The sequence below is a fragment of the Alexandromys fortis genome, unplaced genomic scaffold (assembly GCF_014885135.2).
Source record: "Alexandromys fortis isolate MF-2015 unplaced genomic scaffold, M_Fortis_MF-2015_v1.1 scaffold_56, whole genome shotgun sequence".
Taxonomy (NCBI): domain Eukaryota; kingdom Metazoa; phylum Chordata; class Mammalia; order Rodentia; family Cricetidae; genus Alexandromys; species Alexandromys fortis.
The window spans coordinates 7319369-7340695 of NW_026067935.1; the positions used below are offsets into that span (position 1 = coordinate 7319369).

General features: G+C 48.5%; 1 protein-coding gene across 1 annotated transcript in view; it reads right to left on the reverse strand.

The window, feature by feature from the left end:
• Positions 1–270: 270 nt before the first annotated feature.
• Positions 271–21327, reverse strand: part of Mlxip (MLX interacting protein) — a 59405-nt gene continuing 38348 nt past the window's right edge. The window contains exons 2-17 of the mRNA XM_050146530.1: positions 17037–17143; positions 16316–16401; positions 14907–14996; positions 14504–14545; positions 14070–14241; positions 13398–13487; positions 12810–12901; positions 10808–11462; positions 9944–10065; positions 9678–9834; positions 8813–8937; positions 8171–8269; positions 7943–8070; positions 7621–7744; positions 5500–5629; positions 271–4934 (exon numbers count right to left, since the gene is read on the reverse strand). Of these exons, the coding sequence (XP_050002487.1) occupies positions 4813–4934; positions 5500–5629; positions 7621–7744; positions 7943–8070; positions 8171–8269; positions 8813–8937; positions 9678–9834; positions 9944–10065; positions 10808–11462; positions 12810–12901; positions 13398–13487; positions 14070–14241; positions 14504–14545; positions 14907–14996; positions 16316–16401; positions 17037–17143 (2341 nt within the window). The 3' untranslated portion in view covers positions 271–4812. The remainder of the gene's footprint in view (positions 4935–5499; positions 5630–7620; positions 7745–7942; positions 8071–8170; positions 8270–8812; positions 8938–9677; positions 9835–9943; positions 10066–10807; positions 11463–12809; positions 12902–13397; positions 13488–14069; positions 14242–14503; positions 14546–14906; positions 14997–16315; positions 16402–17036; positions 17144–21327) is intronic.

Below are 21327 nucleotides of genomic sequence, written 5' to 3' on the forward strand. Positions count from 1 at the left end.
AGAGCTCCATGAGTTACCAGACCAAAGGTGTGAGAGCGCGTAGGTAGCACTCAGCATGTCCAGTGTCTGTCACCCGTTCTCTCTGCATGCAGGCTTCGAGCACTACCATCTTCATGGACACACCTCCAGAATCCTCCTGCCCACCCACTCCATATACCTCTACTCCTGGTTGCAGAGAGCCAGTCAGCCAGGACATCATACGGCTCCGATCTCCTTATTTCATCCCTCCCACTGCTCGATGGGCAGCATCGAAAGTCACACAGAACAAGCTTTCCAAAAAAAATAAGTTTATTTATTGTCTTAGATGCAAATATAGTTTTAAAACTGCATTGTAGTGTTGGGTACAGCTGGTGGAACATGCCTGTCACAGCAGGGCATCGAGAGGACCAGCTCAGGAGCAGCCCCAAGGTCTCTGGTTTAAGTGAAGCCCACCCTCACCCAGGAGCCCTACACCATCACCAAAGCACACGACCGACACTCAGCCTGTGCACAGAAGCTGAAACCTCAAGGACTTGAAGGAGAACATGCTGCTTCAGCTGGGGCATTACAGAGCAGGCAAACAAGCCTGCTCTCCCTTTACAGGGTGAAGACCCAGGTGACCAGGTACGTGGGGTGGGATACTGGATTCCCCTAGGAGAGACACAGACTAGTTGAGGCCATGAGACCTTTTAACCTGCAGGATGTAAACTAGGAAATGTCAGTGTCTCCCTCCCTTCTGCAATCTCAGTTCTTGAGAATGCCAGATCAGAAATCCCAACGGAATTCCAAATTCACTATGCCCAGGGTTATAATTGTGGAACCAAAATTGGCAGAAAGATACAGGTGAATTCTGCTAAATAACTGGAAAGGAATCTCACAAAAATAAAATTCCACAAAGTAAGCACACATGCACACACACACAGGCTTGAGCAAGCGCGCGTGCACACACACGTTATCATTCATTATGGAAAGTTCCCTTTTCTTCCCAGAAGGTTGAGTCTGGCAAGCTCTGACAGCAGTCAGTCCTATCTAGTGAACAGGGAGGCTGTTCCTCAGAAAGCTGGTAGCCGACCTGTTCTTGCCCACATCTGAAGAGGCACAGGGTGAGAGCTGTTTCCTAAGGCTTCTCTCACACTGCTGGTGTCTCCCACCAGCTGCCTATGGGTCTTAAGATCACAACACCTAGCCGGGCAGGGAGGGCACACGCCTTTAAACCCAGCACGTTCCAGGCAGAGGCAGGTGGGTCTCTGAATTCAAGGCCAGTCTGGTCTACAGAGTGAGTTTCAGGACAGGCTCCAAAGCTACACAGAGAAACCCTCCCTGGAAAAACAAAAAACAAACAATCTCAAAACCTGTTAAGTAGATCCTAGGCAAGGTGTGTGCTGGAGGAACATACTTCATACATGCCTGAGCTTCATGCTCTGCCACTGCAACCTAACTTTCCCTTTCCTTCCAGACATGCGCAGACCCAGAAACAGGTCCTCTGAAACACTACAAAGCATCAAGGGACTGAGCTCAAAGTTGCACTTCTTGGCAACACTGGCACTCCAGGTGACTATTCCTGTTTCACTGACCATACACCTTGCCAGCACACACCCAGGGTCTCTCAGAACACCTCAGGTAGTAGGACTGAGAGCCTTGAGGAGCCAGTAGGACTGAGAGGCTTGAGGAGCCAGGTTAGAAGGAACAGAAAGGGAGCAGAGCAGTGGTGGCGCATGCCTTTAATCCCAGCACTCGGGAGGCAGAGGCAGGTGGATCTCCGTGAGTTCGAGGCCAGCCTGGTCTACAAGAGCAAGTTCCAGGACAGGCTACAAAGCTACAGAGAAACCTTGTCTCAAAAAATCAAAAAAAAAAAAAAAAAACCCAAACAGAAAGGGATCTGACAGTGTAGAAGGAAGACAAGAGTAAGTGAACGGAGGCAAGGCTGAGCCGAGGCCAGGTGATCCAGCAGGCAGTCACAGTGCCATCTGCCACTGGACTATACCAGCAAACAGATGCCGTGTCCTCTAGGAATCTACAGGGATGTCACTCTTCACCAGGGCATAGATCTGAGGACAGATCTCTAAAGTATGTATGTTGGGCAGGGGGAGGGGGTGGGGGGACTATTGGGAGGTAACAGGTCCTGAGCACACTGACAACATCCAGGGTTCATGGTTGGGTCACATGAGAATCCGTGCTAGCTGATCACTTCTAGCCTCTTTTACAAGACCCAGTATATCAACACCAAGTTCTGAAGCTGCACTGTTTCCTTTGTGCTGTGCGAAGCCACTGCAACATGGCTAGCCTCTCCCGAGGGTGACAACTGGTGCATAACCTTCTGCTAACTTTGAGGAAGCCCTTTAGCCAGAGCTACCCTGCCTCTGCAGGACCCACTCATAGTGAAAGAACAGAAAGAACATGCGCTGATGGCTTGTGAAGATTTCACAGAAACCCTCGCAGAGATTTCCCAGGTGGCTTTGTGGGTTATCCTTTTAGGCCGATATTCTTAGTCTCCAAAGCGACAACATTCTGAAGTTTCTACCAAGTGAACGGGGACAGGAATGGGAGTGAAAGAACTGTAAACAAGCCCTGGTCCAACAGTGTGGCCAGCACCCAGGGAGACCCCGAGCACAGGGGCCTTGGTGTCCAGGAGAGAAGTCAAAGCTAGGACCCTCTGATTGGCCGGGTTCATCAGGCAAGATTTCAAAACAAGAAAATCTCTAAGGTAGAATCATTCCTGAAGACTTTAAAGCATCGTGACCTCATAGCCACGGCCTAAGTGAGCACCAAGAAAAGAAAAATGGAGTCACTAAAAAAAAAAAAAAATGCACCTAATAAAGTCTACCAGGACACACACACACAGAGACACACAGGCATGTATGCACGCGCGTGCACACACACACACACACACTCTCACTCTCCTCTCTCACCCCAGTTTTACACACTCTAACAGCCTTAAACGTCTGATGAAACAGGATGAGATTAACTCAGCAAAATGGTGGAGAGGTAGGCAAGAGAAGCAAAAGGCCAATCTTATACCCACAGAGTTTTAAACACAAGGTTACTCCCCAGCAAGGGCAGAGAGAACCTGGAGTCCATGGTGTGGCCCATGTCACGTGGCATGGGAGGAGGAAGGGCTGGGCTTCTCGAGGCCCTCACAGCAGCGGTTTAGTTTTTCCTTCTACCACAGTGGCCTGCATCTTCTGAAGAATGATTTCACCTTATTTTTGGGAAAGGATGGGGTGCTCGGTGGAAACCCCAAGGCTCAGCCCACGGGCCTTGTGCTCATCCTTCAACCTGTAAACATGCTTTCTGGGGTCGGCTAAGGAGGGCCACCATGCTATTCCCAAACAGGACAGAAATTAGACAATGGAGCAAGCATGTGGTCAGGGGCTCATAGCATCGACAGTGGCACAGCCAGCAGCCCCTACCCTTTCTTTGTTCTCCACCTATTTAGTCCAGGGCAGGCCTCGGGCATCAGCAGGAGCTTCCGATGAATCAGAACTTCAGGGAACATGCTGGGCTCCCCTCTTCACGTGGTCCCCTCTTCACAGGCAGCATGGTGAGGAGGGGCGAGGACAGAGTTCAAAAGCCTGCTGCCTGCTCTAGGTGTCACAGCAGGAGAAAAAAGCACATTCTTCCCGGAGGTGCCCTTGACTGGGCTCCCTGAGAGCTGGAAAGAGTACCTCACCACCTGCAGCATCTCAGAGGCAGCAAGGAGAAGGATAGGGTCAAGTGCCCTCTCCTCCAACCTTTCCCTGTCTCTACCAACTGTAACACGCACACTAGGGCACTTGAACCTTCAGACACACGTCACCCTCCAAGCTTCACTGGTTCAAATCTGAGCACAGCTCTTTACCATCTAGCCTGGAGACAGCTTCACTGGCTGACTCTTGGCATCCTGCCTGTCCACTGTTTCTTCCTCCTCATACAAGGTTGGTCAGACTTGTTTAGTAGGATGACATCTTTGGTCTGAGAACTGTCCTGGTTTGGAGCTCCCAGCTAAACGTCAGATAAAATGACCAGGATGACAGCAGCATCATGGAGTGTGACTTGCCTCCTCCATAACTGCAGAGTACAAGTGGGCGGAAACAGGCACAGAAGGGCCTCAGCTGGGAGGCAAGGCCAAGGCTCTAGGCCAGTCCCTGGCAATGTTGGGAACATCATGGTGACCGTGATGCCAGGTAGGACTGAGACATAATAGATGTGACACTGCTTGGAGGGTCTCCGAGTGCACTGCATGCGCCGCTGTCCTGTCCAGTTGGCCTCCATACCCATTACTCTCCGTGTGTGCTCAGGGGTTGGTGGAGATTTCCCCTTCAATAGGATACACCAGGGAGGAGGCACATTCCTTTTTGCAGAGGTCAGAGCGGTAGCCCAGAGGTCAGGTGCTGCCCCGCAGGAGATGGAGAGGAAGAAAGTGTGCAGGGTTGCCAGAGGAGCACAAGTGGATAATGATGTGGCAGGGCCAAGTCTCTAAGTCTCAAGAAAGGAATCCTGAGGACCCTGGGTGATCCCACCTGCAGGACTAGGCTTTGTCTCTTGTCTTGCACTTGCTAGCCCTGGACCCCAGTAGGCCACCAGGGGGGCAGGAGCAGAACAGCTGATGTTTCCCTTTGTCTGGGCCCCCCAAACGCAGGGGAGACTGTGATTGAGTCACTGAGTGAGAGGGCACAGCTAGGTTCCCAAGATGGGATCTGCTGTGGGCAGGCCCCAGCCTGCTTCAGACCTGAGCACAGCATCGTCCTGATAGGTGCAGTGAGCCCCAGGAGTCAAGGGCAGCCCTGAGGCTGTGCATCAGGAAGGGTACAGGGGGGTCTTCAGGTATCTCATGCAGCCACATGCCAACTAATCTTAGGATTCCCCCAATCTCTTGCCAATCCTGGAAACAGCCTCTGATGCCTGCTCTGGCAGCTGGGATGGGTCTGTCAGGATGGAGGTGGTGGTGCTCAGCTGCCGGAGGGTACTCAGCACCACTGCAAGAGAGAGGAGGCAGTGATTAGCCTGGGCACAAGACTCAGAATGACAGGATGCAAACTTCACACACGCAACCCTATTTAGTGATTCCCAAGCATTAAGGATGATGGTCAGAGTTCAACTATGGGGAGAATGACGGGGCCCCATTCTGAGACCCAATCTCACAACCTGCCTATGGAGCAGGAGCAGCTGCTGCCAGAGTGTTGTTCTTGCTCTAATACTGAACTTCTGTAACTTTAATATATGGTTATAGTTTTAAAACTAAATAAGAAATTAAGTAAGAAAGCACAAAATTTACCTAAAACAGTCTGGCAAATAACAAATATTCAACAAATGTAAGTTGGATGTGACTGACTTCAGGCCTGCTGTGGGGAGCTCAGGGACCCAGGCTGGCTCCTAGAGCTTGTCTGGTTCTAGGATCCCTTCAATGTTGTCCTCATGCCTCTGGCCTGGCTGGCCTGGCTTTGTGCAGTAGAGTTTAAACTTTTCTAGCACTGCCCACATAAGGGTTCTTCTCCCTTCTGAACCAGCATGAAGTAGCAAACTCCGGTATTCCGGACTCACTTGGCCTGAGGACAGGCAAAGAACAGTGCTGGTCCAGCCAGGAAAGCGCTGTCCGGTGAAACTCATCCAAGCTGCTGGTAGACACCATTCCCTTGAAAGACTCGAACAGTGGCTGGATGATCATGCTGAACTACAGGACTGTGTTAAGGAAAAGGTGAGCCCTGGGGAGGGCTAAGGAGACACAGAGAAAGAAGGCTTACCTGCTGACCTCCCTCAGAAATGGCAAATAATTACCTACAGAAAACTGACCAGAGAGAGGAAGGGCCAGGTCAGTTACTGCCAGGCAAGGTGTGCCCACCATGAGATTCCATGGTTTGCTCTTACTATGACTGACCTTTGAGGAGACAGAAGACAGTTTCTTTGGCCTGGTACAGGGGTAAACAATGAGGTGAACATGAGACCATAGGTTAGCCAGTTACAGGAGACAGTTGTGTGGAAAGAGAGGAGACACGACAGGAACATGAGAGGCACACAACACAACACTCAAAAGCAAAATGTCTGAAGCTGGAGCCTGACATTTGTGTTGTGCACAGCCTGCAAGCTCCCCACATCCTGCAGAGCTCCCAAAGGATTACAGGATGGGCCCAGTAGAGATAGAAATGTTTTTCTTGAATTATGATGTCTACAGTACCCACCTTAGCCTAAAAATGAGGAATGTAGCATTTCACCGAAGCACTTCTGACACATTCCACATGTGACCAGGCTCTACTAATGGCAGAATAAGACAGCAAAGCAAGCTGGGGAAGAGGCATGCTGTCGGCCATCTCAATAGAGTCCTGACCTAGACAGTGTGTGTGAAGCCTTGAGTCTCATTCTCAACACGAATAAAAGTAGTACAAATACACAGGCACGGTGGCACACTTACGAGGAAGAGGATACTGTACTGCAAAGCAAGTCCTAGACCAGCTGCACTATAAGTGAGACAGCCTCAAAAACAACCAGCAAACAAAATAGAAACAAACTTAGCTTCTGAAGTGCAGGACACACACACTCACTCCACCTTCACCATGCTTTCCTTCTTTCCATACAACTGTGTTTGCAGGGACTGTCCTATGTCGTAGGTGACCTGTCGCATAAGCGGACCATGTTCAGAGCAGAGCTGTTGGGAAACAGATGGGCAGCAACCATCCTGTAAAGCAATGCTGCCACCTCGAAGACTGAGATCAGAGCAGCCTTGGCCAGAAGACAGGTCCTGGCACCTGGGTGGACATGCTTTATTGTGGTACTCAAGACTAGGGGACACAAAGGCAGAGAAAAATCTGAGGGAACAGGCTTCAAACCCTACCTATAGCTACTTGGAGAGCTGGGGCAGGAGAATTGTTTGAGCTCAGGAGTTCAAGACCACCCTGGGCACCAAAGACTCTTCTCTCAAAAAACAAAACAAAGAACTATACGGTTTGGCAGGTAAGAGCGTGTACTGCTCTTGCAAAGGACTCCAGTTCAGTTCCCAGGGATTGTGTCAAGAGGCTCACAACAGCCTATGACTCCAGCTCCAATGGATCTAATACCCTCTTTGGACTCTGCGGGTACTTGCACTCAACACACACACTCGCACGTGTGCACACACATACACTCACACATAATTAAAAAAACAATAATTAAAAACCCCCACAAATAAGAAGAGAAGAAGAAACAAACCACGCCACCGCATGAGGGTCTGGTCTCTCAGTAACTCAGTAAGTCCTGGTTTCTTTCCAATGTCACAGCAGGTAGGGCTCACCCTCTCTGTCACTGGCTGTCAGAAGGGTCCCCTCCTTCTCACCTTGCTGTCTCTTCAGTTATCAAGCTGCTTTTGTTTGACAAAGTTTGGAGAGTAAAGCAGGCCATCTACCTCCCTGCCCCTTCCTGCAAAGCCTCTTGGATGTGGTCTCTCCAGCCCCGAGGGCCGGTCCAGAGTCTTCTCTCCCTGAGATAGATAGATAGATAGATAGATAGATAGATAGATAGATAGATAGATAGATAGATAGATAGATAGATAGATAGATAGATAGATGAGACTAGCATTGCTATCCTGAACTCTGACAACTGTGAGATTCTTTCTCCAAGGGGTGCCCGAGAGCACTGTCCACTGTTTCAGTGTGTTGCCTGGGGAAGGGAAGAGCAAGGAAAACCCAAGGATACAATCCAGAATTTCCAATTCTGCAGGATCCTACTTTTCACATATTCATCAAACATGTCTTTCATGTGGTCAGACTGGCGGCAGTTGACAGGGACTCCTGTGGCAGGTAGCAGCTGTTGGCAGGAGCTGAAACAACAGTAGTCAGGGGATGCTTTGGGGTGGGTGACTGTAGAGGAGGACCCTGGGGGACCAGACAGGCAGAGGCCTGTGGGAGGAGGACAAGAAGCTAAACTGCTGCAATACAGGTAGCAAAGGCCACAAAGGGTCCCCTCTGCTTTTGAGACACGGAAATGCATGAGGTGGAGCACTCGAATGGAACCTCACATGATGGTGGTGTTGAGCTCCTCAATTTCTTCCCGAAGCCTCCGGGCCTCCTCTTGCATCTGCATCCGCTCCTGCTGCAGCTTGGTGATGTACTCCATGGTCTTCTGCAGTGTGATGGCATGGCTAGTCTGAGGAGGACAGGTGGCTCAGGGGAGCAGTACTTAGCTGGCCAGTGGCACACAGGAAAGATGCCCTATCACGCTACCAGGACACTCTCAAGCAACTTACCTGCTTGGAATTATTGGAGATCAAACTGTTCAGGGTGTTAAAGCCCATCCTGATATTGAAACGCCTTTTCTGTTCAGCTGAGATGTGCTTTTGCCGGTTCTATTGGAGAATCAACTGGTCACTGAGACATAGGCTAGGCCTTGTTCCTCCTTACTGCACAACATAATGCTGAGAGGCTAGAGAAAGACTAGTGTCTTGAGGCACATGACGAGCCAGGCCAGAAAACTATGCAGGAGAGGCAAATGGCTAAAAAGCTCTAAGAGGAGTCACCAGGGAGCGGGCAGGACTCAGGGGCTAGAAAGCAGTATGAGCTCTGGCCCCTGGCAGCCAGACTGACTGCTTCTCTACAACCTAGTGCCTACAATCCTGCTTCCTCCCTGCAACTGGTGTGGCCAAGGTTGCATGCACCCCTACCATGTCATAAGAACTTGCTGTTGGTTCTTGGGCCCAGAGTGCCCACCCAGAGCTCTGAATAGGCCCTAATCGTTGTGGGCTTGTGGTAGGATGAGAAATGGTCAGAGTTAATTTAATCTTAGTGGTTCTGAGTTTGCAACACCAGCTAGATCTGTGGCTCTCCTTTCCTGATGTTTTCTTCCGCCCATCCTACCAAGGCAATCAAGGCTCAAGAGAAATAAGCAGTACCTTTAATGCAGCCACATTTTTGGGGTCTGTAGATTTCCCTGAGCAGTTGTTCTGGGGAGACTGAGGACTGGGACTTTGTTCTGATGGGCATGGAGAGGCTTGTCCTGAGTTGGGGCAGTCACGGCCTGCAGGGGGAAAAATTCTCTTAAGAGGAAAACACTTGGGAAGGGAACTGAAAAAATAAGAAGTGAGGGTTCCCTGTCCTGTCCCCACGGCAGTCCTCACCAACCAGAGGGACTCCTTGCAAGCCCTTAGGCTTGGAAGTCCTTCTATGGCTACCCCAGAGAAAATATTGAAGAAACCCTTGCCCATATCCCAAAGGGGATTTCTTGGTTCCAAAGCAACCCATGAGGCAGGCAAGTTAGATGTGGGATATGGCATGAATGCTACCTCATCCTAGGTATCCGCAATTGCTCAGAGGAGGAACTGAACTGCTAACCCAATCCTTAAAATGCCACCTCAAGGTAGCCCATAGAGGTTTGTAGGGCTCTTAACCCATGTGCTCAGCGCACTGGAGCCTGCTTTATTTCTGTGCTTTAAATTCTACATGGATATTTCCTTACTCTTTCTCTCACCCACTCTGAAAATGTTAAATTAAAAGTACGACCACTTTTTGACCCACGCGGAATATACCAGAGTACTACTGTGACCCACTTGGGCTCATGACACAACTGCCGCCCCTGTGCCTGCTCTGCTGGTATGGCTACACTACTCTGATGCCCAGTTAGCATTTCCCCAGCCTGTGCAGACTGAAGGTTCTGTAGGCCAGGCTCGATTATGGAGCCTGTGAATGGCCTCCCCATCAGGAGCAAGCTGCTTATTTCCTCCATAAAGCCCAAAGCACCCCACTCAGGAAAATACTTACTAGAGCCTGTGGCAGGGACTTGGGTACTACCCCCATGCAGTGGGACCTGCTCGCCCTTCACCAGAGAGTCTTGAACTGTACTTGGAGAGAAGAGCCGAGAGACAGGGGTAGGCTGGCTACTTGTACTGTGGCTGAGGAACTCTGTGACTCCAGAAGCCTGTGGAGACCCATGGGGGAGGTCATGTACCACTGCTGCAGAGCAGTTATTGTCTGAAAGCCACTCTAGAGTGAGGACGCTAGAGGCCTCCTAGGCTAGATCTCCTTACCCTGGTGATAGCAGCAGAAGCAATGACCACATTGGATGGGGACACAGTAGATGCCAGAATCCCTTCTCTCTTCAGAGGGGCTGATGTCATGATCACCTTTTGTGGTTGGCCTGAGAATGCAGCTGTAGGGAGGAAGAGAGCTGAAAGTGAGGGTCTGATCCTATAGAGACCTAGCTACTACTAACAAAACTGCTGAGCTGCAGATGGCCAGGGAAACCAAGGCATCAAGGCATCTGAATTATTCTTGTACCTTTTACTTGAGTCCTACTATATCCCCTAAAAAGAGATAGATGCCCATGACCATGTATTCTCAAACCACATTTTCAAATCTAATTCTTATTTTTATTTCCTTTAAATTTTAAATTATATTTTATTCATTTGGTGTGATGTATATATGTGTGCAGGTATGCAAGTGTCATAGTACATGTGTGGAAGTCAGAGGACACTTATAGAAACTGATTCTCACCTTCCACCATGTGGATCCTGGAGATCAGACTCAGGTTGTCAGGCTTAGCAGCAAATGTCTTTTCTTACTGAGCCATCTTACCAGCCCAATTTTAGTTTCTTTAAATAAGGTCTCATTATATAGCCTTGGCTGGTCTGGGACTTACTATGTAACTCAGACTGGCCTCAAGTCCAAAATCTTCTTGCCTCAACCTCTCAAATGTTGGGTTTACAGGCACTTGTCACAACACCCAGATAACACTAGACTAATGTTTAAACATATAGAATAGAAAGAGAGCGCACATATGAACTACCATATTGCTCTGTTCCATTTAAATGTGGAGGGAGGTGTCAAAACGTAAAGCCTTTGAGGAAGGAAAACATCACTCCTTGGCAGGCTATAACCCTAATCCAACTCACCTGGAGCAATGCAGGCATTCTTCAATACCAAGGACACAGGCTCAGGTTTGGGAGCAGGCACTATTTTGGGGGGTTGCTTGGGTCTCACTCCAGTCAAGGACACAGGCTTGGGGTGTATAAAAGTTAAATGAGGCTGGGGAGCTCCCACAACTGGTGGCTGGGGTACAGGTGACAGTGCCAGACCACAAGGGGATGAAGCGGGGGCTGGGTGGTGGGCTGTGATAACAAGACCCTGGCTCTGGCTGAAGGTGGTAGCAGAAGCATCATGGGTAAGAGTAGTAGAGGCTGTGTGGGTAATTACAGGGGTTGATTTGCTGACTCCAGCAAACTTCTGAGGCTGCAGGAAAGCTGGTGGAGTTGACGGGCTCAGAGTAGAGGCAGGAGGGGAGACTAAGGGCAATGCAGCTGGGACAGGTGCTGGGGCAGGGCCAGGGGAAAGTAAGGTCATAGTTAAGACAGGGAGGAAGGGCTGTGGGACACTCAGTGGTGGCTCAGAGGGACCAAAGTCTGCAGGTTGAATAAATGGATCCACAGTCTGGGAGGTGTGTTCACAACCCTGCCCGTCGGAGGGATTCAGAGAGGGGGCTGCAGAAGATTCAATGAGGCTACTGGGCAGGCTCACAGTGGGAAGAGCTGTATTTGGCAAGATGTTCCCCTGAGGAAGAAAGAAACACGAAGAAACAAAGATACAATTGGATAATTAGCTCTCACCGTTTGGCACTACATAACACAGAGACTAACTGTGGACATGGAGATGAAGGGACCAAGGGACAAAAGTGCTATCTCTCATGCCCAACACATTGATCTGCTGGAGAAACGGATCTGTGTTCCCTGGGTGTCAGCAGGGGTCTTGTTTCCATTAGGAACTAATGATAACACAGAGCTCAGACAAAGCTGGATGGAAGCCTAGGGATATCTGGTTTCCAGAGTCTGGTCTAGGTCTGCCCTCAGTCTCTGCCATCTTCTGTTACACAGTAGAAGCAGCCTAGACCACAGCTGCTCAGGGGTTCCCCCCAGGACAGCTTCAAGTATCAACTTCCAGTCAGGCTAGCTCTTCCTGAGTAGAAAAACCATGAGGAATCACCTGTGCAGATCTCAAGTCTCTACAGAAGAAACGATTATCTGAGCTGGGTGGGGAAGGTGCCAGATTACCGGATGACTAACTGAATACATCACCAACTTGAGAGCTCCCCAGGGCAGAGAACTATGCCTTGCTCAGCTCTGTAGCCCTAACACCTGTAATTATCTTTAATTAATTGCTACATAAAAATAAAAACCATATACTTTATTGTTGTTGTTGTTATTGTTTTCGAGACAAGGTTTCTCTGTGTGTTACTTTGGGTGTCCTGGAACTCTGTAAACCAGGCTGGCCTCGAACTCACAGAGATCCACCTGCCTCTGCCTCCCAAGTGCTGGGATTAAAGGTGTGCACCACCACCCTTCAGTTTACACAATATATTTGTATTAGTGATCCATGCTTTTTCTTCTATAACTAATCTTGTCTTGGAAAAGAGCTGGCTGGAGACTGGAGAGATGGTTCAAGGGTTAAAAAACACTAGTTAGTCTTCAAGAGGACCCAGGTTCAATTCCCAGAACCCACATGGCAGCTCACAACTGTAACTCTAGTTCCAGGGACCTGACATCTTCACACAGGCATACATGCAAGCAAAACACCAATGAAGATGAGAGAGAGAGAGAGAGAGACAGAGAGAGAGAGAGAGAGAGAGAAGGAAATAAAGAAAAGAGCTGGCTGGACAAAGATTACGTGGGGCCCTAGGAAAATGACTTTGTTGGTACAGTCTCCCACCTTGTGGGAAGCTAAGGATGCTTTCAAAGAGGATTCCATAATTTCTTTGCATATTCACACGCATTCAGTACTGGATCCAGCAATGGTCCCAGCGTGTTGTCAATTTATGGTCACAGCATTACCCTAGCTCTGGCTGTAAAGTCGGATGATAGCCCCGTATCTGCCATGCCTGCCTGCTCCCCTAGCTTCCTCTACCTGAGAAGGTGGGCTGCTGGGATCTGGGGCAGGTATTGACGGTGGTGTAGGCAGCATGGAGCCAAAAATGGATCGGCTGGAAGAGAAGAGATCTGAAAAAGAACATGGGAGTCTTTAAGTCCATGAGCTTACCATTTTCTGGAATTATGACACATAAACAGGGGCCTGACTCCCACCCTACCCCTCCTAAAGATAATTTTTTCTATAGACAGACGATTCTGGTTGAACCATTTGGAATACTAAGTGTTTCGGGCCTGGAGAACGACAGAGCTCAAGGAGCTGACCAAACCGCAGGAACTTTACTGGGAAGTGGCTGTGTCACAGCGCTCTCTGCTGTCCACATAAGGAACTGCCCACAGTCAAGGCCTAGGCGATGCTCCCAGCAGGAATAAAACACTAACTAACACCCTCTCTGAGAATGCCAACTCCCTTCAAATGTCTCAGAAAGCTTTTCCAGGCTTTGCAGTTACTATCAGAAAAAAATTCAGTTTTGAAAAATTCCAAGCCTTGCCTTTACACCCATTTTCAACTGTCCTCTCTACAAAAGGGGCACCAGTCTGATATGGGAGGGGCAAGAGCTACTCTCACCCTGGAAAGGCTCAAAGGTGTCCATGAAGTCCAGGTTGGGTTGCAAAGGGATCAGGCCTGGCTGGATCATGTCTGCATTTCCCAAATGTGCTGCAAGAATTACAAGTTAGAGAAGGGAATGATTTTTACCTCAAATAAGGTCAAAGGAAAACAAACAATTAGTTCTGGAACCTTCTAAGAACTGTAGGAAGTTGCCTGAGATTTCTACATTCTTAGGGGTTTGTGGCCATTCTTAGATAGCTATGTCCTCTCTACCCTCAGGAGACAGAAAAGACAGGCAGTACTGGGATCACCATGAAGCTAGGCACACCCACTCGACATCCCCACAGCCCTCTGGCCCTGCTCTCACTGTCCATCTGTGGCTCTGCCCTGAGGACCTACAAGCCTGATGGTCTCCAGGTGGGATGTCACAGACGGGGTCAGATCAGAGCCTGCTGATCTCTCACAGTGGGCCTAAAAGAACAATGGTCACCCCTGTAAGGCTCCATTTCTAGTCTCTTCCCATGCAACTGCACAGGACCCCAGACAAGGCGCTTGGGCAACCCTTCTCTTTTCCCTTGCGTAGTCTAAATAAGTGCCAAGCAACAGCTCAGAGGTGCCCTGATTAAAGCCTGGCCTAGAGGAATCTTCACAGAGAAGGAATCCAGTTGTCCAAGGACAGAGACTAGTTACCTATTTCCCGTGGGTTGGGCCAGGCCACCGGTTGGTGTGAAGAAAGTGTGGAGAAGAGGGTGTCACTGAATTCTGACATGAGCATATCTGTGTCCAGCAGTGAGTCCTCCTCCATGGGGACTGGGGTTTTCCAGCCATCTCCATGTTTATGCCAATAGAGCATGTCATCATCCTAGCCAACAGGGGAAAAAGACTCAAAGCAGTTGGACTTATTATCCTCAGTCCTGGCATGCATGAAAGGGGCATGCTTCCTAAGAGGCAAAGGCTATTCCCTTAGCCTACCCAGCAGAGTGTGCCTGTTTTCTTGGCCACCTGCAGGACCTCCACGTGAGAAGGAGCTGTTCCTGAGTCTGGCCTTCTACTACAGGACTCTCTTGGGGCACAGAAGTCACTGCTGCATCCAGACAAGATGCAGGGCTCTCAAGCTCACTTACCTGGGCCAGACTAGAGAGGTCCTCATCCTTGTGTTGTTGTAGCTGTGGGCAAAGGGAGCAAGATGAGGCAGCCACCAAGAACCCTGGAACGCCCCAACTTCCCCTCCTTACATGTGAGTGAACTATATGGGAAGCGAGTTGGGAATGGGATTCTATTGGCCATCATCCCCTGAATGTGGGCCCAAAGAAGAAAATAACCCTATTCATGGCTGAGGAAACCATAGTCACTGTTTGGTGTTGAGTACAATATTCCCACACCATGCTCCGTGACTGTGGGGTAGCTGTGGAGTCTAGGGCCTCAGACTACATTCTAAATACAGTTCCACCTCCTGCCTACCCAGCCCCAACCCTGCCCCCAGAGCTTCCAGAACATGTTCTTTTGAGAGCCCTTGCCAATACCTACCCTTTTCTTGAAGTAGGTTCTCCACTTGTGATATTCCCGGATCACAATCTCAATGCGACTTTTCCAGTATTTGCCCTCTGTGGTGATGGCCTATAACCGAGAGGCCAAAACGAAAATCAGGTCTTGGATGATGATCAGATCTCAGCCCATGACCACCCAGTACCCATTACTAAAGTGGCCTCAGAAGGTTCTCCTGGTCAGAAGGCTTCACTCACTGGCACACCTCTTCTCTTCTGAGCTACAACTTGAACTCAGGCTAAAAATGTATCTTTGCTTCAACACCCACGACACCAAGGGTGACTCTGCACTGGGTACAGGGTAATCTCACAGCACTCAGAGGAGGCAGAGAGCATTCCTCCTTGCCTGAGGATGCTAAGGAAACTCACACATGGCCCACCAATACCTCTCTCCAGCAGCATCTGCCATGCTCTCAGAGAGTGAAAATCAGGGCTGGTGAGATGGTTCAGTGGGTAAAGGCACCTGCTGTCAAGGCTGATGACCTGAATTCAATCCTTGGGATTCACATGATGAAAAAAAAGTAAGGACTCTCAGAAGTTGTCCTCTGACCTCTACACAAATGCTGTGATACACACACACACACACACACACACACACACACACACACAAATAAATACATCTAATTTAAAATTTTTTAATTAGTTTTTTGGTGCAGGAGGTATATCTCAATGGTTAAACACTTGCCTGGCATGTAAGAGGCCCTGGATTCTATCCTTAGTACCAAAATAATAAAACAAAAAATATATAAAAAGCCACTTTTTCTTCAACCTCTTTTCATCCCCTATCTTAAGGTTTTTCTTTCTTTTTTGTTTGTTTGTCATCCCCCCCAAAGATAGGGTCTCATGTAGCTCAGGCTGGCCTCAAACTCCCTATATATCAAGAATGACCTTAAAATTCTGATTTCCCTGCCTCTACCTCTCACATGCTGGAATTGCGGGCTTCTGACACCACGCTCAGTTTATGTGGTACTGGAGATGGCAGTCAGGGCTTGGTGCATGCTAGGAGAGTACTGCCCAGCTGGCTGCACCTGCAGTGAGAGCTGAAGGACACTGAGTTCTCTCTGACATTTCTGGAGAGGTGGTTTTGCTTGTGGTACTAGGAATGACCCAGAGCATGAGTATGTGCCTTCTTCTGCTATAGAGTCAGCTTTCCCTGAGTAACCCTCAGAAGAAAGCAGAGAATGAAGCCTATAAGGTCAGTCTGTCTAAGATAGAATCTTCTGGAGGCCACTGCTCCTTCTCAAGGTCATGTCAACTACTAGCACAGCACAGGCTCCTCTATTCCCTGCAGCTTCTCCTGTAGAATTTGGTCCTTTGGTGGGTTGTTTCTCGAGAAATGAAGACAGGCTTCCTTTCCCACACCCTCTGCTCAGCCACTTGCTGGGTAAGTACCTCTGGCCGGCGGTGCTCGTCGACATCAACAGAGCCATCTAGCGGAGTGACAAAGTGGCACACCGGATTCTTGCGTTTCTCCAAGTCTGGTTGGGGAGAAGAGAGACGTTTTAACTACACCAAGACCGCTGAAGGAGCTCTACCCAAACTACTACACGCTGGAGAAATGCAGAGCTCTGAGAACTGAAAGCATGCAGGCCCAAGGCAAAGGATGTCAGTAATATCTAAGAAATGAAGCTGCTCGTCCATACAAGGCAGCTAGTGAGTAGGAAAGTCCAGCCCGCTCCTCAAACCCACATCCTCCCATCCTCAGGCTAGGCCAGGAATAAGGGCTCTACAGTGGCATTCTTAACCTGCTAGAAGCAGAAGCTGCTCTTTGGCTCTTCAGGTGTCACCTTTTGGCTACATTCTCCCAACTCTCCTGAAAAGAACCCCACATGCACCACACACTATGGTCAGGGTCTCACATGTCTGTTCCTCCAGACTCTGGGCTCTGTAGGCTGACTCTGCCTGATGGCTGGTGAATGTCCTGGTTCCTGTGATCTATTATCACTTGGTTTCCTATCACAGACTGCTAAGGAAATATTTTGCTGCAAACATCTTTTAAGAGCAGGCTATAGATCCAAGGTACTCAGGCCTCCAAGATGCAGAGCTCTGATCCCACAGAACTGAGGCCCTTGTGGCATAGCACACCCACTGCCAGGCTGGCAAACACACTTACACTGCATGTACCATGCCCGCCAGATGGCGTTGTTGAGCCGGATCTTGTCCCGCCACTGGAGCTTCAGGCCCTTGAAGTTTTTCCACTTTGGAGACACTAATTTCCCACTGGAAAGCAAGACAAAGAGGGGAGAGTCAGTAGGTCTTCAGAAGTAAAAGTGAGACCCTATCATTCCAGACTCAAGAACCCTTGGTTGATCCATTACAGGAGAAGCCTGAGCGAACACAGTCACTCCAGGATTTCCTTAGACCATAAGGGGAGAGTGGAGCATGACAATATTCAGGACACGCTGCAGTGGGTGATCAAACGTGGAGACTTTGGGCTCTTGCTTACCCTTAAAGTTTCTAATAATTACACATTTAAAAGGCACATTAGTAGGCGTGTTGGCATACATCTTTAATCCCAATACTCAGGAGATAGAGGCAGAGGACTGTGAATTCAAAGGCAGCCTAGACTAACATCAATTGACTATGGAAACCAGGCACTCTTTACCAGGTCTTGGCCCACTTCTTTTGTTCTCAGTCACCACTGGCTTATCTCAAGCCATCTGAGGTAATTCTTCTCAGCTGCTCAGAGGTGGCTGCTGGTACAGCACCTGGGAAACTGAACCACTATGATGCCTGTGCCACCAGAGAGCTCATGTTGCCGGTTATTAGCCTGGTCTGTGAGTGCTTTCAATTTACTGTACAGAACTTTTTTAAATTTATTTTTAAGTTTGTGTGTGTGAGAGACAGAGAGACTTATGTGTGGGTACCCACGGAGGCCAGAAGAGGGCTTTAGATCTTCTGGAACTGTAGTTCTAGGTTGCTGTGAGCTTCCTGATATGAGTGCTGGGAACTGAACTTGGGTCTTCTGAAAGAGCATCACGTGCTCTTAACCACTGAGTCATCTCCCCAGTAACTAATTCTAGAAGAATTTTGAGGCATACTATTACAATTAAAGATAGCACTAATAGGGGCTTTGAGACCAGTCTTGAGATGTCCACCCCTCTTTGCTCTGTGTCTGACACACATGCGCCTTCCTCTTTAAAGAACTCTTCCTATGGCCCAGCTCCCCCTTCAGACACTGCTTTAACACCATCTGCTTTGGGCCAGCGCTGGCCTCTCCGAGGCAGCTCCTTCTGAGGGCTTGAGACAGTAAGGCACTAGTTTTACTTCATATGGGTGTTGAGCAGCATCTCTGATGGCAGGTCACACCCCTGTTCCTTCTTCAAACTTACTCAGAAAGAACACATGAGTAGCAGAGATGTGCCCAGTTATGGAAGCTCAAGTATTTAAAGAGGGGTCTGAGCAAGACATTAAGTAAACCTGGAAGCTTGATATACAAGGAAAGCTTCCTGCTGAACGCCTGGCAGAACTTTTCATTGCTTTCTACCACACCTTCAGGGCTCAGGCTTTGGATAATGTCAGATGAAAGTTGTGGCCCTGGAGCTCAAAGATAGCTCAGCCATGAAAGAGTAATAGCTGCTGTTCCTGCAGAGGACCAGTGTTAAGTTTACAGGACCCACGTGGTGGCTTGAAACAGCCTGTTACTCCAATTTCAGGGGATTGGATGGCCTCTCTCTGGCTTCCACAGACACCAGACATACAATGCATTTACAAATATATACATAATATACGTTAAAAATAAATATTTTTGATAAAAAGAAAAGAGAACTGTGACCCACCCCTAGAAAATGTCACAGCACATCCTTTCTTTCTCCTTTTCCTTCTTTTCTTCTTCTTCTTCTTTTTTTTTTTTTTTGTTTTTTGTTTTTTGAGACAGGGTTTCTCTGTGTAGTCCTGGCTGTTCTGAAACTCACTCTGTAGACCAGGTTGGCCTCAGAGGTCTGCCTGCCTCTGCCTCCTAAGTGCTGGGATTAAGGGTGTGCACCACCACTATCCAGGGAGCACATTTTCTTAGTATCTGGGAGACACAATGACAGCAGTCCCTCCCAAAGGGTCAGGAGCTTCTGAAGAGTCTCTCTGCTTCCTCTTCTTCCAGCCGCCACTCCAAAGGCATGTCTAACCCACCCTCTGGAACTGATCAGCTCCATCTGTGACATTAAGGCCATAGCTGAGCCTTATAGGTCTGGAGCCTTCAGTGCCTCTGGCCCATTGCTGCACATCTATGTTGGCAAAGAAGTGTTCTAGTGCTTCTGTTTGCTGGGTAAAAATCACAATAACGCACTTCCTCCACAGTATTTTTAAAAATATTTGGATGAGGGTGTGTCTGCACATGTAAACATGGGGATGCATGTAAAAGAGGAAGAGGAAGACTCTTTGTGCTTACTTCAGTCTTAGGAACACAGGACACCTGAGGAAGGCGGCCCTACTACACATGGAAGCAGCTACAGAGCCATGGGCTTTTCATTTACTCAGCCAACAAGTGTTAAACACCTACTCTGAGTAAAGACCTACGGACTGAGGAAGGATGCAGGTGAGGAACAGGCCCATGCCATCTCAGGTCCTGTGTGAAAGAAAACCAACACAAGGGCTAAAACCTAAGCTAAGGCAAAAAAAAAAAAAAAAAAAAAAAAGTGCATCGCTGTTCCCGCTGGCTCGTGACTTTGCTGATGTAACACAAATGGACCTAAGCAGAGATGGAGGACCCTTGTGGGGCCAGTGCAGACAAGACTGCAGGCAGAGGACAAGAGTTATTAGCTCAACCAAGTAATCCTTCTTCCCAGCCTGTGCAAGGTCCTCCAGGCCTGGCTGGCATGCAGTTCTATTATGCAAAGAAATTAAGGAACTAAACTAAATTAAACTAAACTAAAAACTCCTTTGCTATATGTGAAACTTCTTCCTGGTGAAGCCTAGGATTCCAGGCTTGTGCCGTGTGCTCAGCTGTACCAGAATCTGACTGAGTACTAACTACTTCAGAGACGTTTGCAGAAGAGCTGGGATGGAACCATGGACCCGGGAAGAAACAGATGCTAGGGCCTTGTCAATATCCGTGCAGAGTTAACCACCGAGCTGACCTATGCCAATCTTACCTCTGCTGTGTACCTAAGAAAAAGAGGGCCAGTGTGCTATGACAGCCTCTTTTCCATCAGACTACACAGCACCTTCAAGGAGATATCATGATGGAAGTAGAGATATATAAAGATATTGAACTATAAACAGCGTGAGGGTTTCTTAGTTCTTCCCCACTGCTTGCTGAGACATTTCTCTTGTTCCGTATACTTATGGCAAATACAGTAAAACTTCAGCAGGAACACACAATTTCTAAATGTCTACCATCACTGAAAATTTCTGTAATATCTCTACACCCAGCAGATGGCAGTATAGACACATAAAGAAACTAGTCAAAAACCTGCCTGGTCCACATAGCTACACGATATCGAAGGTTACAAAAGGTGAAGAAAGTAGGGGAATATAGCCCAGTGGCAGAAGTACTATAAATTTCTGTCAGTTTCTTTCCTACTGGGCTCTTTGGCACCTCACAGAAGGAAGAGGAGCTTTCTATACAAGAGTCCTTCTCATACCACAAGTCTCGTTTCCCACAAAACTAGGAAAAGCTGCTTTAAAAGACTCCACGAGGCAGCTGCAGGTCAGTCACCCCCTGAGAGAACACCAAAAGCAGGGCACCCAGAAGTCTCTCTGATTAGACTTGTTTCCCACGCTCACCTATATCTTTCAGATAGTCCAAGCATAAGCCTTCCTCAAAAACATAATCAGAAATACTAAAGAAAATAAATAAGATCCTCTCCCTAGTATCTGGAAGCTTCTTCCAGCCCATACTTCTGAACTTTGTCCTCGTGTCACAGCCATGAATCCAAGGAACTCGCACCAGGTACTTAGCCCCACGCCCAACCTATGAAAAGGCCCGGTCTAGCTCTGACTCATCTTGGGACTGCTGGCCCAGTGCAGACATGGAGGTGCTTTCTTCATACACTCTGCCGTGCCCCTTCCTAGAAGGAGGGTTCCTGACACAAAAAGAAGTTCACAGGACAACAAAGGCCAGTCTTAAACTTCTGTTGTACAGAACTAGCAAACCATGAATTCTTCAAAAGGTCTGGCAAGAGACTGCTTTAGAATGAAAATTAAAGTGCACACCTCAAAAAGAAGGCACTAAATAATCAAGAAAACAGAGAGGGTGGGAGTGGGTCATGGATTCTGCTTGCCGAGGTAGAATTAGACACTGATTCTTGCTCAAGCCTTCTCTCCAAAAGGAAGCAAGCAGAGGGAGTACAGGCTACCAATTATAGTTCTGGGTCCATTCATCTGTTCAACCAAATTTCATTACTTTACTCTTCCTGATGTTTCCAGGGGGACTACCCACTGGTAAAACACCCTAACCCTGCCTCACT